General features: G+C 38.6%; 1 protein-coding gene across 5 annotated transcripts in view; it reads right to left on the bottom strand.

Moving 5' to 3' along the window:
* The window catches only part of nrg2a (neuregulin 2a), a 96,480-nt gene that overhangs the window by 5,042 nt on the left and 74,165 nt on the right, over window positions 1-17,273 (bottom strand). Inside the window, exons 4-11 of one of the 5 annotated variants that reach the window (XM_032575978.1) lie at window positions 14,789-14,851; window positions 12,878-12,998; window positions 8,426-8,484; window positions 4,978-5,001; window positions 3,515-3,617; window positions 2,872-2,995; window positions 2,659-2,786; window positions 893-1,114 (exon numbers count right to left, since the gene is read on the bottom strand). In XM_032575978.1, the coding sequence (XP_032431869.1) occupies window positions 893-1,114; window positions 2,659-2,786; window positions 2,872-2,995; window positions 3,515-3,617; window positions 4,978-5,001; window positions 8,426-8,484; window positions 12,878-12,998; window positions 14,789-14,851 (844 nt within the window). Of the gene's footprint in view, window positions 1-892; window positions 1,115-2,658; window positions 2,787-2,871; window positions 2,996-3,514; window positions 3,618-4,977; window positions 5,002-8,425; window positions 8,485-8,860; window positions 8,938-12,877; window positions 12,999-14,788; window positions 14,852-17,273 lie in introns of all 5 variants that reach the window. The other 4 variants (XM_032575976.1, XM_032575979.1, XM_032575977.1 and 1 more) reach the window with 4 other exon arrangements.

Raw genomic sequence — 17,273 nt, forward strand, 5'->3', positions numbered from 1 at the left:
TTACTGATAACCAATTTTTCATAAAGTCAGATACTTGGATGAAAACGTACAGCCAAACAGCTGTAAATTTGGATCAGGAAGCAATAATGGACATTTTTTCACTAGAATTTCAAACATTACAATATAGCAAAGAGGGCCTTTTTTGTTGCTTGGCTCTTTTGACATTGATATTGCTGGCAAATTTCAATTCAGCTTACAGTAAAGCCATAAAAAGTGAGTTACTGTACACAAGAAACAGATTTTTCGAATAAAATGTGTACGGCAGACATAAAAGCATAATACTTTAGAAAGTCCATTGTGACTGAGCAGCTGTGCAGAACGTTCATGCTAAGGCTACTAGCCTGATGTTTTAGAAGATAAGGCTGTTAGGGTTACTGTCTGTCATGCCCAGAGCTGCATAAGAAGATTGGTATCTTGTTGCCTACAATATAAAGAAATATGCACAGGATAAATATAGACTACAGCAGAGTTGATGAAAGGCTCATTTCCTCCCTTGTCAGGCTTTCCCTTTGTGCTAACTTGCGCTTCAACTATTTTTATGGCAGAATTATCGTCTTTTGTGACTGACACGTGGCTTACTAAAAAATAAGAAAAAACAAAAACAACAACAACAAAAACGAAAGCAGCAAGTGAAAAACAGCCTCAAGAACAACATATTAGAAAAGAAATAATAGTCCTATAGCTGCAAGAGCAGAGTTCCCACTGACATAAGCACCTTTTCTAACTTTTGCCTTCCTTTGCACATTTGAACATCATGCCTGCTGTGTGTCAGTTTCCACTGATTGCCCTCGCTGGCCTCCCGAGGTGGACACGGAGCCAGCAGAGAGGGGAAACTTTTCAGCGTGTTTATTACAGACAGAGCCAAATCGGCCGGGCAGACCTCGCTTCCCACCTGTCGCTGTGCGGAGAGTCTCCCAGCGAGTCGAACGAGTCCCCGTACTGCAGCCCCGGCCGATGGGGATCAGAATAACCACAGTGAGCAGCTCGCCGCGCCCGCGCTTCCATGCACGCAGGACTGCTGCATTTACTGGTCCCCACGGACGATGACATCATTCCCGGCGAGTCAGAGAGGAAACTTTCAGAACGTTCCAGGCTCCATGTCCGTTCCTCATGTCTGTCAAATAAAATAGGTGTTAACATACCCACACCCTGAAGTGTCCCCAAGATATATTTCTCTTTCTTTGTAGACGCTGAAGAATGCCTTCGGAGAACAAAAGGAACCGTTTTACTGTTTCCGCAGGCGCAAGCGTTTCAGTATAATTCATGTGTTAAAACCACAGATTCTATTTCGTAATCTCCTGCCTTGCAGCTGATCTGACCAGTAGAAACTAATGGTGGTGATATTCCTGTACACTAAACAAGATGGGTTTATTTCAATGCTGCAAAAATTAGTCTATAGTATTTTCTAGAAGTTGAAAAAACTTGTATCTGTTATGAACATTAAAAGCTTAACTCACAATTTTATTTTATTATTATCTAAAAAAAATATTTTTAATCAACTGAATTCACGAACCAAGTAAACAATTTTGTTTTATATTATCCTAAATCACAACAAATTCATCACAGCTTTTAGGATTTTTTTTGATCGTCACATAAATTTCAGACATCGATAACCGGAATATACACAAAAGTCATTCTTAAATGGTGAGTTCATGTATTTGGGGCGAAAAAGTTACCATAAATGGAAATCAGTCTTACATTGCTGTGGGTGAATTATGGCCCACTCAACTAAACAATAGCTTGCTTTGATAAAAAATGACGATTTTCAAACAAGAATTGCCTGTTTACAGCTTGTTTAACTCAGGGTGGTGACTAGGCTAAAACCAAACCATCACTTAACTTGTTTTCTGCCTGTCCTGTCAGAAATTGAGTTGCTAGCGTGTGTTTTGGATCAATGTCCGGCATAATCCAAGAGCTTATTTTTTCCACCCTTGTTCAAGTTGATTTGGATGGAATTTGTTTCTATAATAAATTAGATAATCATTTCAATACTTGTATGAATACTTGTATACTATGTATTTTGCATGTTGGCAAATACTTTATCATATTAATTATTTCATGAATGGCATGTTGCTGCATTGTCTATCTGTAGTGAAAACATAGGCAGATAAACAACTGGAAAACCTTTATTTGACTAAAACTAGCCAAAATCTCAACAAAGCGGGACGAGCCACACAACTAACCAAACAGACTGAAAAACACAAAAACACTAACATCAAAGGAACATTCTGAAAAATGGAAATCTGTAAAGCATCCTCTGTTTTTCAGATTCAGACATCCTCTGAGTTGAGATGCTGGGAGAGCAGAGAAAAGAGTTTGACAGAAACAGCCAACGGGTGGAAAGATGATTTGAAGGAAACAGGTTGAGAGAACCCGAGGGAAACTGAGGACACCTAGTGATGATTACAGGCAACAAAACTCTCCAAAACTCTCTGGGACAAGAGATAAGGCTCTCACACAACAGAGACAGCCCAATAAGAAGAAACAAATTTGAAATAAAACCTAACCCTTAGTAGTCAGAAATACAGTGAGAATGAGTAGATTAGCAAAAATTAGTCACACAATCTAACCAAAGGATGAATTTTTGTTGAAGTACATCACATCAGAGCAAGGGGGTACAACATGACACACACAGCGTGACGCATAATGACTGCTTACCTTTGAGTTGATGAGTGGGCTCGTGTGGAAGAGTTGTGAGATCTGGAAGAGGCGTGACTGGCTGGGAATGATCGCTCTGTCGCGGGCCGTATGACTCGCTCAGTTGCAGGGACATTCTTTGATATGTACTGTAAAATTAGAATCAAACGATTAAGAAATGTAAAAGAGAGAAAACTTTTGATTGGATATGTTTATGTTCTCATAAAAACGTACATCCACCATAGGGATTTCCTCCGGGCCGGGTCCTGGGTGATTAGGTCCGTTAGCAAGGTTACGATTGGGATGTTCAGGACACATGTTCTGTCGCATATGATTGTGCATCTTCTTTCTTTGTTTCCTGTGGAACGATTTTGAGAAATTTTTCTTTTAATGTTAAGCTTGCAATTTGACAAAAGAACTAGAATTAATTGTGCATAAAACTGCATATTAGAGGGATCACATTATATTTTAAAGCTTATTTATATTAAATAAATGAAAAATATATATATTTATAGTGACCTACTCATTGTTTTTCAAATCAGACTGGTTACTTTAAAAACACATTTTGGCAAAAATTTAAAAAAAAAATCCAGGCATCTCAAACGAAGTCTTTACTTTCCTTTGCATTCTAGTCAGCCTAGTGCTAGATATTTTTTTTCTAGAAAACATTTTTCTCAATTTCTTTACACAAAATAAATATAACTATCTAAAACTATTTTCAGCTGTAAGCATGTGCATTACTGAAAAAAAAGTGATGATATATGCCCTTTAGACCATAAACTTAATCCTATGATAAGCTTTTATAATCTTTTCACTAAAATCCATTGGCTCAAATGACCACACATAGTCACATTAACATGTCATCTGCAGGACTTACTTGGTTTTACAGTAGGCAACCACACACAGGATGCCTACCACCAACAGAGCCACACAAATACCCGTGATTGTCAGGACTCTTTTCTGGTAGAGTTCTTCTGCCTCTGTCAAAATTAAACCCACGAGACAACAGAGAGAAAAGACAGGAAACAATTAGCTTCACAAAGGAGGTGATGCTTCCCAAAGTACTTTCCAGATCTAAATTCTGTCGGATAAATCTTCATCCTCCCAGCAACACAAACACAATATGCTCTAAGCAGCAATAAAATCTAAAATGTCTAACATATATGTAGCAGTCCTAAACTTTGCAGAACTACACATCTACTCAAGATTTCAGCAAGGAATGAAACATATTGTCACAACATTATAAAAACAAGTTAATTTAAAAGTTAAATATGATTATTTTGAAGAGTGATTTGTGTTTGAACAAAAAAAGAGCTCCAGTGCGGCGTGGCTGAGGCAGAAAATGCTGTGCTGACGGGATCTTTGATAAGTAATGTGATAGATTTCTCACATCCTCTCCCATAGGAGGCTCCGTCTTTCATTCACCGGCAGTCATGTTCGTCATCATGCCAATTTGTGAGAAGTTTATGGCACCATAAATAAAGTTAGTTTATCTGTAGGAGCAAAGTGGGGAATATTTCACGGTGCATGTCATCTGCTGATAATGACTTTACACAGAGGAAATAATACTGGTGTTTCTGCAATAACATAGTGTTCCTCTGTTCCAGTGCGTGAATGCACTTGTATAATTGCATGATGTCTGAAAGGATGCCTCTAGCCATTATTCTAAAATCTCACACTCTGAAGCTCTTTTCTGGTTAAAAAAAAAAAAAAAAAAAAGTGTCAGAAGACAAAAGCCAACAATGAAAAAGAGACAGAAGCTGATAGAAAGGAAAGGGAAGGCTGTCAAACATTAAAATATCATGCATTAGAAAAGGGAGAATTTGAGCCAAGAACACACATATCATGATTCAGACTTCAACATTGCATTTCTGCACGGCTAGCAACAGAGGATTGCAATAAAAGTAGAGGAGATCACATGTAAATCAAAAGTGAGACGAGGCATGTCAGAAAAAAAAAGATAGAGATGAAGGAAAAATGACTTGGACTGAAAACGGAGTCAAATCATCCGGTAGGGACAAACATGAGACATCATGCTTGTTATGAATGAAATTAAAATCCAAGCTTCTAAAAGGGAAAACTAACTACCGTGAGTATAAGGTGGAAACTTCTGATCACATGTACGGAGGGACGTATTGAATCCATGTTAATGATGCCGGGCGGAGGACATGTGAGCTTGTCATTCGTATGAGTTATGATCACTAAAGATGTTGATTGGTTAATAAAAAAAAATTAAAAAAAAGGGGGGACGATGTGTTTTACAAATCAACAAGCATGTCACATTGACGGACATTGTGGGAGCTAGGCTAGGACTGAGAGTCAAAATGGATTGTTTCATACCCATAAATTCAATCCCAAGATGCTCTGCCATTGCAGAGGGTTGACAGATGGAAGGAGAAACAAGAACAAAAACAAGAAACAAGAGAGCAGATTAAGGTAGTGGCACCTCGGAGCATACATATACATAGTGGCGGATAAGTGACTTAACACAGCCAACTGAAACAACAAACATGTCAGAAATTGTGCAAGACAAGACAAAAGCATGCACCACACACTTTAAACTAAACTATACAACTCCACACAAGACAAATGAACAATGGTAATTTCACATTCATGATTGGGGCTCTCAGTTTAGGGAGGTGAAACGTGTTCGGGTAGCTGCATGTCTCAACCCAACATATAAAGTCTTTAACTTTGTCACAACCACAAACCTTAATGTGTTTGATTGTGTTTTAAGGGACAAATCAACACAACGTTGAGAATAACTGTGAAGTTGGAGGAAAAGAAGACACCGTTTTGAGAATAGCGTCCCTCAGGATGATGGTGCCACCGTCGTGTATTAACTTATTAACTCCTAACAGAATGAACCACTTTTTTTTTTTTTTAAGTTTTAGTCTTAAACATCTCACTTTGCATGACTACTCTCCGAGGCACTGTTTGTAGTACAACCAGTGAAAGCGGCACAGCTTTATATTTTTTTTTACAATTCCGTTCTGCAGAGACGTTTCAAGTTGTTACATAAACAAACTCTGTGAATGGGAATTGAATTTTGGTTGCATAGTAACCCTCATTGGTGCTGTTTGGGGAAAATATGTGTCATATGCAGAGATTACTTGTGCTTTTCACTGTTCTGCCGTGCAGAACTGCTACACTGTCAGCTCCCTGACACACCCATCACATGAACAGGCAAGTTAAAGGGCTGCTGTGAGAACAGGGGTTGCTTCAATACAGCTGTACTCAATATTGGAATAATATCGTTGAATTATTGCTGGGCCTAAGCTTTCTGGCAGAGCGAGGCCATGGGGATGTTGCACCAACTAGCCGAGTCCATAACTCTGGCAACTCTGTTGGTTTGCTTGGGCTTAGGCGAGTCCCAGCTGTCCTTATGACAACATGCCTTATTAATTCAAGCCCTCACGGCCGAGAGGAAGAAACCATCCTCCTTCTCTGCTGTATCTCATGAGGAGAGATGCACCCTTTTATATGCCTTCATTTAGTGTACAATTAAGATGTTTTTACTGTGCCTTGCAAAAATGTCGTATCCAGTGAACTTTGTCACATCTTCTCATGTTACAATCACAGACTTTAATGTAGCGTGTTTTATTGGGCTCTTATATGAAACACCCTCATTTTGATGTGGAAGGAGCATGATGCATGGTTATCAGAATCTTTTAGAGATACAAGTTTGAAAAATGCCCTTCCCAACTTTGCTTAAAATTGAAATTTTTACTTTTTTTTTTTTTCTAAAACAACTTCCACTCCACAATCACGTGCAAAGTTTGTGGCTACAATGCGACCAAACATGGAAGCGTTCAATAAGTGTGAATAAAATCACTTTATTAAGACTTATATCAACTCGTCTTTTATCTTTTGATCTCTCTTTATGCTGACAAGATGTTGTACAAGGAACAAAGCACAGAAAGGCTGGCCTGTCTCCATACGACTACACAGCAACAGGAAATAGACGCAGACCTTGACGCAGACGAACAGCTGCACCAAAGTGAGTGAGTGTCGGAAAAAAACACAACAATACTTTGCCAAAAGACAAGTAATTTCACTGCAGTCCATTGCTGCTTAGTGTGAGGTTAAATTACTTGTAGTTAAGATGGAGGAGAGAGACAATGGGGGAGAGGTGGGATGTTTGCAATTCATTCGTTGCCAACACACAACAAACGGCATATGCGAGTTGAGTAACATGGACTGCAGAGACGGGTCTCTGTAATCAGCAGGCGGATTAACAAGAGCAGATGCACTCACTGCTATGTACTTTAAATTGAAACTGTATGATCTTGCAAACACACGATGACTGCACATATGCAATGGGATTAGCAGGAGGTCTTTTTTCTTTTAACAGAAAGGAATCTTGTTTTCATCATTGTAGAAAATGTAAGAATGTTTTCTGTAGCTGTATGTTTTTGTAACAGTATTGCAGCATCACTTATTAACACTGTCGAATACTTTTGTGATACTGAAAGCACTTCAGCGGCTTTAAAGGCAGACAGACTGAAGGAGAAGCTCGTCTCCAGACTGTTTTCATAGGAAAATGCCTGGAGGCCAGGATCCATCCAGGAGAGTTCTCAGCAGCACTTCCACCAATTTTGGGATAATCTTTCAGCTGATGGCTGTCTTTGCCAATGTCGCCATGTAGAGTTGAGATATTAAAATTCATCCTTTCCAATGTATGCAACACCTTATGGTTTTTGCTTATGTGAAAATGTGTCATTTCCCCCTCCACTTCACACTTTTTCATTATTTCCTGTTGATTTATCACATAAAATTTCAAAAAATTACATTGATGTTTGCAGATGTGACATGACAAAATGAAAAGAGTTGAATATTTTTGCAAGGCACTTTGTGCAATGGGGCTCTTCCAGTTGTGAGCACCATTTTGTTGCTTTTTTTTCCCTAAAGTGCTGCATGTTAGCAGACACAACTCTCCCTCCCACCCCCAAACAATAACAACTAGCTGTATTTTTAATGATGGAGCCCTAACCTTTAATTTTCTCAGAATGGCTGTAATTGAGGAACTCAGCATGCGATCAACTGGCCTGAAAGTGAAACAAGCAGGGGCTTCTTGTCACAGCTTGAAGGGATGTGATGCTTGGCTTTCAGATGCATGCAGGTACAATTAGTCAAGAATTAAACAAGTATTGGGAAGTGTTCTGTCACGTTGGTTCATGTTGCATCTGACAATACAGCTAATTAAAACTGTAAATATAAAGGAATTCTGTGCGAGACATTATGCAGTAGAGAAGTCGTGTGTTCCTCTTTCATTAGGCTGGAACACACTGAACATCAAATTTCACCTGCCTTTTCATTGATAAGTTTTGTTCAGATCTGGTTCTGCATTAATGGACTGTCTCAGGTAATATTGCCCAAGCTTGCATGTCTGCAACTGATTGCATAAAGAGGTGTGTTTTAGCATTTATCCTGCCGGTGTTGTTACATGCAGCTCATTATGTGCAAACAATTGGTTCAGGCAGCATCTAACACAAGATCACTTCACTTCACAACAGGTTGCAGGCAAATCTACCACGGGAAAGCACATGCGAAGCTCTTTTGAGCTACAGGGGAAGCACATACACACACACACACGCCAAATCACATGGTGACCAACCACAGAAACACGCTCTACTAATCTGTGCCAGCTTGTGAATGAGTCATCAAAGGAGACACAGATATAATTATTAGGTAAGAACAGGAAATGAGTGCAATCTCTCTACACCCAGTGTACATGCATCACACGAGGACAGTCTGACACAGAGACAGAAGAGACAAGTTGACATACGGTAGAAACTGGCCATAACGTAGGTTTGACAGCGATCACCAGTAAAGTCATTTGGACACCTGATGGGAAGAAAGCCAAAGGAACAGAGGGAGGAGATCAGTGAGGAAAATAAAAGGAAGAAAATAGAGGGACAGTGGAGTGAAAAGGAAGAGCATGTGTAAGAAAAAAAAGGGGAGAAATCGGGGGGAGGGGTGGGAGAAAGGGAGAGAGACACAGAATTAGAACAACAGCAAAACTATAGACAGCAAAAGCAGAGTGTTCCCCATGGACGAAACCACTGTGTGCATGGTGCTGTGCACAGCTCATTGTGAAGTTGACCTAAGAGGGAAGAAGAGAAGGAGAAAGAGCAAGACGGTCGGGGTGACAGGAGTCCACTGGAAGAATCCAGGGACAACTGCATCTCTGTTCTCAGCTGCTCATATCAGGTGGACATACTTTTATTAGGATAGGGCATGAACGACCGCAGGGGCTCGGTCTGCGAGCATCGACGACCGAAGTATCCCGGTGGACAACTGGGAAAGAGCAGACATGTGTTATGAAAAAAGAAAACACGGGGAGTGGGTGCATTTTTAAATTTCAAGGCATTCATTCGTGCAGCGTGACATGTCATGTATGGGGAAAAAAAGAGGGGCTCTCAAGATTGTATCCAGTTTTAAAGCCAGGCTTTTGAGACCTAAAAAGTGACATGATTTAAAAAAAATAATTAAAAAAATCATTCAAGAATTTTTTCACATTTTTGATGGGACAATAACATTAACATAAAACATAAAAGAAACTATTAGAAGAAAAGATGAATAAATAAGCAGCTGCAGGATTTTCCGTCATGTGTTGGTTGTGTTCTACATGTAACAAAAGTCTCCTAATTTTCACATCTGTTGTTTGAGGGCAAGAGATTGCAAAATAAATTGCAACCCTGGCCAAAATTCCCCATAAACTTACAAGACATTGGGGTCTGCTGGAACTAAGCTGAACTAAAGAACTGAGTTGCTCAGTCAAAATACATTTTTTGCCAAAAATTAATTCAAAGAAAGAGTTAAACTGACATATATATTAATGAATACATTAATAAAACCCAGTCAGTGGTGATGGATAGAGGCTTTTTTCCTACAAGGAAACCAAAATGCCAAATTAAACTTTTTTTCCTGATAGTAACATTACCATGGTCTGACTTTTTTTCATCACAAAAGCCCGACACATAAAAGGGCCTACTAGAGCCTCTAGCCTCTGCATATCAATAAAACAAACACAAAACTTTTACAAAATAATCAACAAATGGCTATTATTAAATAAAAGCTGATTTCTGATAGTCCAACGTTTATCCCCATGCAAGTCTTCATCCATAAATGAACTGAAGGAAACCTGTGCAACAAAACTGAAAATAGATTAATGAGGTCTTCCTTTGTAAAGCCTCTTGGAATCCCAGTAGCTGTGCTCACAACCTGCAAATGTGAGAGTTTTATTATTGTAACAACAAATCAGACAAAAGTAAACTCTAAATTTTTCACTGGAATTTGTGAAAACATAGATGCTTCCTAATATTGGACTGTTTATTTTACATGGTTTATGATGATAGCATGTAGCTTAATGTTTTTGTTACTGAAGACAGACTATCTCCAGGATCAAGGGTGTTGACCATACTTCCTCATTATAGTCCCATTAGGATAAGAGCGGGCCTTTCAAAGGGCCACCAATGTTTTACCGACAAGTAACACAAGACTGGCTAATCCAAGAAAACTTTGCTGAAAGTTAAAAAAAAAAAACCCCGGTGAGTAATTAAGAAAAAATTAGAAGAGAAAACAGTGTTCTGGGATGGGGCCAAAACCAAACTTGTTACATGCAGAACGAAATAAGCAAATTAGCATAGGTTTGGACTTGTCTGGTAGGACCTGCTGTTTGCAGATATTTCAGTCACAGAATGAGGTAGAAATATTTTTTTGTACTTACTTATTATGTAATTTGTAATACTTATTTTTTTTGTTCTAATAGATTTTAAGCATATTTTAGAAGAAAACGCAAGACAGGGTTGACAGCACAAATGTGTTAATGTGTGTCCAGCTCACTGTAATGAGCTGAACCTAAGAGTAAAACCTTCTGTGTCACATTTATAGATTACAAATATAGCCATATCCCTTAAGCATAAATGAGGCATGAGGCTGCCAATGTTTCACAACTTGATACTGGAACTGTCTGCTGTGCTGATCTTCATTATGCTGTCTGTTCACTAATGCATAGCTGGATTTATGCTAAAATTAAACTTAACATATTTGGACATGTGTTTACTTAAGATGTCATTTTTGAAGGCAACTGATTGCTCTATTTAGGGCTGTCAGAGTAAAGGGGGATGAATACAAATGATAGCTACACTTTTCAAAAATTAAACTTTAAAACTCTCTGAAAACCATTTATCCATTTCCTTTCACTGTGTAATTATGCAGTAATTTGTGTTAACCTGTCACAAAATGTAAAAAAAAGGTTTTGCCAGCAATTGTATGATCAACTCCTGTTAGCAAAATCTGACTATCTTTGTTTCCCACTGCATAAAAGTATCTAATATAAAAGAAAATCATCATGTTTAACAGTTAAAAATATTCTTGTTGATTCCGTTTGTGTTTTACTTTCTTTGTAATCCTGTTTATTTTTCTGTTTATATTTGATTACACATAAATATATTTAGATTATTAATTAACCTCACTTTTTCAAAACTTGTACATTAATGAGAAGCAGATGGGTGTGAAACACAGACTTGTTGTCTACATGATTGTTTAGCCTCTCAGTTATAACCAAAGAGAAACCTGGTCGGTGTCGAGTGAAATGGCAGTGGGACAACAAATTGCTGCAGGCCTTCCCCGCATTATCCAACGTTTCTGGACCTATGCCCCGGCCGTGAATGAATTAGCTGCAGCGGCTGGATTATTGCCGCCTCTGATTAGTACACAGCCTATCAAACTTCGGTTGCAGCCGCGTCCTCGCTGGTTGTTTAGACGTACGTTCTCTGGCCGACTTGGCAGCAGAGTCTTGCTAATATTTCGACTTTACATCAAAACGACTGACAGACTTATGCGAGTTTGTGCTCCCAGAAAAATCTGCATGGTAACGCCTGACAACCTTTGGAGGGAGATTAGTTTGTTTTCTGATATTAGTTTCTACTTTATGAAGTCAAACTAGCAATATCATATTCACTGGCTGGTTTTGTTTTTCATCAAAATTTGGAACGGTTTGCATTGTTCTTTCAATAATCTAACCTGAAGCAAAGATGTATAATTTTTCTCGGATTTTAAACATGTAACTCACATTGGATTGTATATTGTTTTCATTTAACCAGTTCATAAACTAGAAGTAATAAAAATCTGCATGTTTTCCAAGTAAAACACAGTGCCTTGCTAGAATCATTTCAGAGTTTGTGACTTTACAACCACAAGCCTTTGTGTTTTTTTTTTGTTTTTTTTTTAATTTTATGTGGTAAACCAATATATTGTATACAGTACGCAATATTATATATTGTATACTGTACAATATACAGTAATGGAGAAGTGGAAGTAAAATTGCATCTGATAGAATATTTTTTACTTGAAAATCTGAAAATAAGAAGTATGCATTTGCATTTAGCCACATTACGCAAATGTAGCTAAACAAAAACCCAAATTAAAATCACAGGCTTGACAGCAAAACTTCATCATAGAATTGGCAAATAGTTTTGGAGTGGTTTTTTATAGGTACTGTAACAGATTAGAAGATATCAAGCCAAGGTTAACCAACTCTGAACCTGAAATTAGAAATGTATTAAAGTTTAGAGAAAACATTGGAGGATCACCCGAATGAGTAAACAGCTGCTCAAAAATAAAAATGTCTGATGAAAACAAATAGAAAACTCCTTGTTTATGTTCTCCTACACACCATCCTTACTAATGTTTCTTGACCGTAAGCATCAGACAAACTCAAATCTAAACGTCAGAGGGAGAGAAAAATGGTTGTTTCTTAGAAAACGTCAACCCGTTTTCCACTTAAAAAGCAATGATACAGAGTTAAACACATCCTTGCACACTGGCCTTGATCCCTTCTGTCAAATGTAAGCAATGATTGTATTTATCTCATTGGAGGCCTCGAACAGGCATAAATATTTGCTCACTACTAAAACAGTGACTCATGACATTTTGAAAGGGCTTTTAATGTGCAGCCCTTCTCTACACTAAACAAAACTTAAAAGAGTAAGCACACCGCCTCACTTCATTATTAGTGTTAAAATACACAACAGGTGGCAGATTAGAGAAACTGAGTTTTTCCCCCTCCCCCACTTGATGTGTAACTACTGCTGCTGAAAGGAAACTGCAGCATAATGATGAAAACTAATTTTAATATGGTGCTAGAACGTTATTACACAGCAAAACATCTTGTAAAGATCAAACTCTGATAATAAAAACAGGGAATCCCAATATCACCAGGACGAAAACTCACTTGCAGGAAATCTTATTTATACCAGGGATGAAGTAACAGTCGCCGCCATTCACACAGAAGGTCTTCTCTGTGTCATTGCATCTTCGGGCATGGCCTGAGCCTGGAGATAGCGTTGTGGTTACTAGTAAAAAAAAACAAAAAAAAAAACAAAAAGAAACAAAAGACAACATTAAGACATTTTCACATACATGCCCAGACCTCAACAAATATTGTCAAAACTTGTAAAGATGTGCAAAACGTCAGGCAATGCAGACACCATGGTGGGACTTGAACATTGAAGAGTTCTTTAGAAAATAATAGTGTATTTTCTGCAAGAAATACATGTGATAAATCTCACAAGTACAAAGTTAAATAAGAACTAAGCATGGCCATTTATCATAGTTTTTGTCCATATTTTGACCATAAATAATAATCTTTAAACATTTAGATGAAAAATTGTTCCGTTTATTTAACAAGAAACCCCACACATGGTGGCAAAGATGTGAGAAAAGTCTATAACCTTTGTCACATTGTATTTATGTCCTAGGGAAACTTTGTATGAATTAATAATTATAAAGTTTTTTAAAACTTGAGATTAGGTCTCAAGTTTTCAAGACCTGAAATCAGGTCTGCTTTGAAGAAAGATAGCTCCCCAAGTCTACTGAATACCACGGTCTCAACCAAATCACTGCCTCTCATTTCCACAGCATTCAGATCAGTACATTGCACCACTACATTGTCCAACAAAGACCTCCACAAAACTTATCATCTGACCTGCATGTGGAAGGGGAATGATGGAAAAAGCTTTTGAAACTCAGAGAGCAACACCCTTCAAACTCAGATTTGCCCTTGCTGTATTCCAAGTCCCGGTCAAAGATGTCTTGATACGTTTTACTGGGTTCTTCAAAAATAATCCTATCTATGAATAATTGCTTCCTCGAGTCTTGTTGGTTCATTGATGAAGAAAAAACTCCCATCTGGCAGCAAGATAACCAACCTTTTCATCCAAAATGTGTGTAGACTTCATGGTATCTCCCAATTGGAAAAGTTATGCTTAGTTCAGGTTTCCATCCAAGAAATAATGGTGAAAATGAACAACTCAGTCAGGAAATGGAAGTCGCATTTAGGTTCGTAACCAATTCTAATCCTTATTCACGGGGTCAACGTTTACCGGTGATCGAACATGCACATAAATCCCATGCCAACGTACATATAGTTCACCAGCATATGGACTGAAAGATGTGGAACTAAACTACTTCACCCCTCCAAGGAATCACTAAACAAAACTAACAAGCATAAAAGAACTCCAGGCCCAAAATACTAGCTTGGCCAAAAGGCATGGTTTTCTGCAAAAGACTTCCCCTTTAAGTGCTATTATAAGATATACAAGGTGCCTTAATAAAATCCAACGTCAGTCCCACTGCTGTCTATTTCCTTTTTTCCAAACCTAAGCGCACGACCTTCTGTTTGTCCAAAATCAAGCAGAGATGACTCCATGATCACCAGCTGCACGGCTTCTCCACCATCTGGATCTTCTGAGCCACCAAGAGGCATCTGTTAAGGCAGGGTGCCAGCACAGATCTGGGGTCCATGGCTTTTGCTGGCTCCTTTCTCACATCCCTGTGTAATCGTCGTATCAGGAAAGGAATAATGCAGTTCTGTTGCTCTCTATGTTACTAGTCTACTAGTATACCTTTGTGTATACTTGTGTTCCTGTAGAATCCCAACTGAGTTTCTCCTTTTGCGTTCTCTGAAGTTACTTCCTTGGAAATCGTCCACGTTCTAAGAAGGATTCGAAGAACAACCCTGGAACACTTACCTCCATGAACATCCTCCTCCAAAGCCGACCTTCTTGTTCTTGTCAGTCTAAGCTTTCTGTCCCCCACTAACCAAAGATTTTCATACTTGTTGTACATCATTCCATGTACTCACCTGTTCCTTTTGTCCTTTCTGTAGTGGTGCTGCAAGAGAAGTTGCTCATTGTACAATCCACGCCTGAAAGATAAAGAAACCAGTGTTTTACAACAAGTACGGTACAATAAATTTATTAACATGTCTGAGTGATTCTGCATGTGAGTTAAAAAAGATACAACCAACCATGACAAATAGAAAATAATAGATTTGAAAACTGGCTTAGTTGCAATAATTTTAGAGTAGATGGAAGAAGTGCCAAGTGGTTTGGGTGGTAGAGCAGGTTTGCTGTAGGCCTGGAGGTTCTCGCATTCAACCTAGTTCCCTCCCTTCCCGGGGGTGTCAGGCCGGGCATCCGACATTAAACCTCTCCCAAGTCTGTGTGCACGCAGCTGTGGAGAGTGGGTGGCTGTACTGTGGAGTTAGGCGCCTAAAAGGAAAATATTGTCGATAGAATATCGACAATATTGTTGAACAAAAATGATGATATCAATGAATTAAATTGAACGCTGGGAAGTTTAATGTATGCTACTGTGACTTATTTTAAGGCTTTTACTCACGTTTATTTGAGGTGACAAAATCATAAAGGCTGCTGTATTTATGAAGCTGAATTATTTCTCTTAATAGCCACCAAAAGATTACCGTAATGCAATCTCTTCAAGTCAAAATATGAATAAAAGATATGATTAATGGCCACGCTTAGTATTTCTTTAAATATGCACTTCTGGGACAGTTTTATCAGAGCGATAGTCCTGTATAGCCACAAGTATTTTGTGATTTACTTATAAACCACACTTTTATCTCCAAAAGGACTCTTCGATGCTCAGCCTCAGATGTAATTGTGTCTCTAAGCAGTGTTGACACTATCTCAAGAAGCTTTTACGAAGAAAGATAAATATTTCCCTGACATAACGTAGGAGTTGTTTATGCACTGACTCAATTCGTTGGAATGGCCCGAAATGTCATGTATCTGAACTTAATCCCCCTTCCTCTGACTGAGCATAACATAACATGCCTGGGATGAAGTCTGCTTATCAAAACACAGGGACAGGTAAAACATGGCAGGATTGGGCTTGAGGAGAGAGGGTTGTGCTTTGCATGTCAGATGCTGAAATGCGATTGTACCTGAAGTGAGATGCTGCAGTGTGCTGGTGGAGACACAAACGCTTTGCACCGAGAAAAAAATGTCAATAGCTCCAATATATCTGTAGTCTGATACTCATGCCGTGCAAAGTGCTGTGACAAGAAATCGCTCAAGGAATTTCTTCAGCTAGGCCTCTGGGTCTGTTTGCCTCCACGGCGAGGTTTCACAACTCTTGCTTCTCCTTCGTTATTATTTCAAGAAGGTAGAGATGTTTTGCTTTGACAAAAAACTAGAAAGGTTTGTTCTTCTGCTAGTAAACAAGGTAAATCGAATGTATACTAAGTCAATGCTCTTGTTTCTAGTCAGAAAACACAGAGCTTTTATAAAAATTCAAAATGCAAGCGCATACATGATGAAAGTACAACTGCCTCGCAAAGCAGTAAGAAGTTTCTGCTCAACTCTCAAAATGCAGAGCAGGCCACACTCAAAGAATCTCAGGTTTAACTCCAATAAACATCCACCCAAATAATAAACCAAGATATACGTTTACGGCAGGTTTAATCTGATTAGATTAGTTAATGTGTGATTCATGGAAAACATCTCAGCTGCAACTGGATTACATGTCTAAACTCCTAAGCTTCACTGTCACCCATATTCCAGGGTTTAACAAAACACAATAATATTTTCATACCAGCACACCCCTCAGCATTATCCGCTGCCACTTCCATGGGAAAACATTTTCAGCTTCAGCAGCAGATCGGAGCTAACTTCACTTTCACCTGACTCATTCAGTTTGCGTCCTGCCAGGTAAAACTCCTGATAAAAAAGATCAGGTAAGGACTGAGGCACCTCGAAGGACTGCACCCACCCTCCAATGCTAAAAGTGGAAAGCTTTCCTAGGGGTTTGGCTTTAAAAAGTGTTAGTGGAAAGACTGCAAAACAAGCTGGGTGAATCATTAAACAGAGCAGCAGCTGTTGATGTTGGGATGGGGCAGAGTAGAGGAGGGGGAGCGGGGGGGCTACAAAGTTTTCATAAAGTTTCGAAGTTGTTTTGAGAGTTGCTCTTTCCCATCATAATGCTGCACACTGCCAGTCAGCTGTCTGACAGAAGCCTACCATATTGCTTTTGTCGCTTACAAGAAAGAAAAATCTGGCTGCTTGGAAAATAAAACTATGTCTGATTATAACTGACCAACTACTGTATATCAACTCAAACCGTCTGCCAAAACAATTACTAGTTGAGTTTGTTATACTTGTACTACTATAATAAAATCAGAATGACAAGATGTTACATTATAATACAATTCAAATATTCTGCAATTCATTTGTATATGTAATTGGTGATTATTATTTTTGTAGCAGTATTTTAACTACTGAAGTCTATTATTTTTAGTGAATAACAATTCTTCAGCTGCTAACAGT

Source organism: Xiphophorus hellerii, chromosome 11 (assembly GCF_003331165.1).
Source record: "Xiphophorus hellerii strain 12219 chromosome 11, Xiphophorus_hellerii-4.1, whole genome shotgun sequence".
NCBI classification, from domain to species: Eukaryota; Metazoa; Chordata; class Actinopteri; order Cyprinodontiformes; family Poeciliidae; genus Xiphophorus; species Xiphophorus hellerii.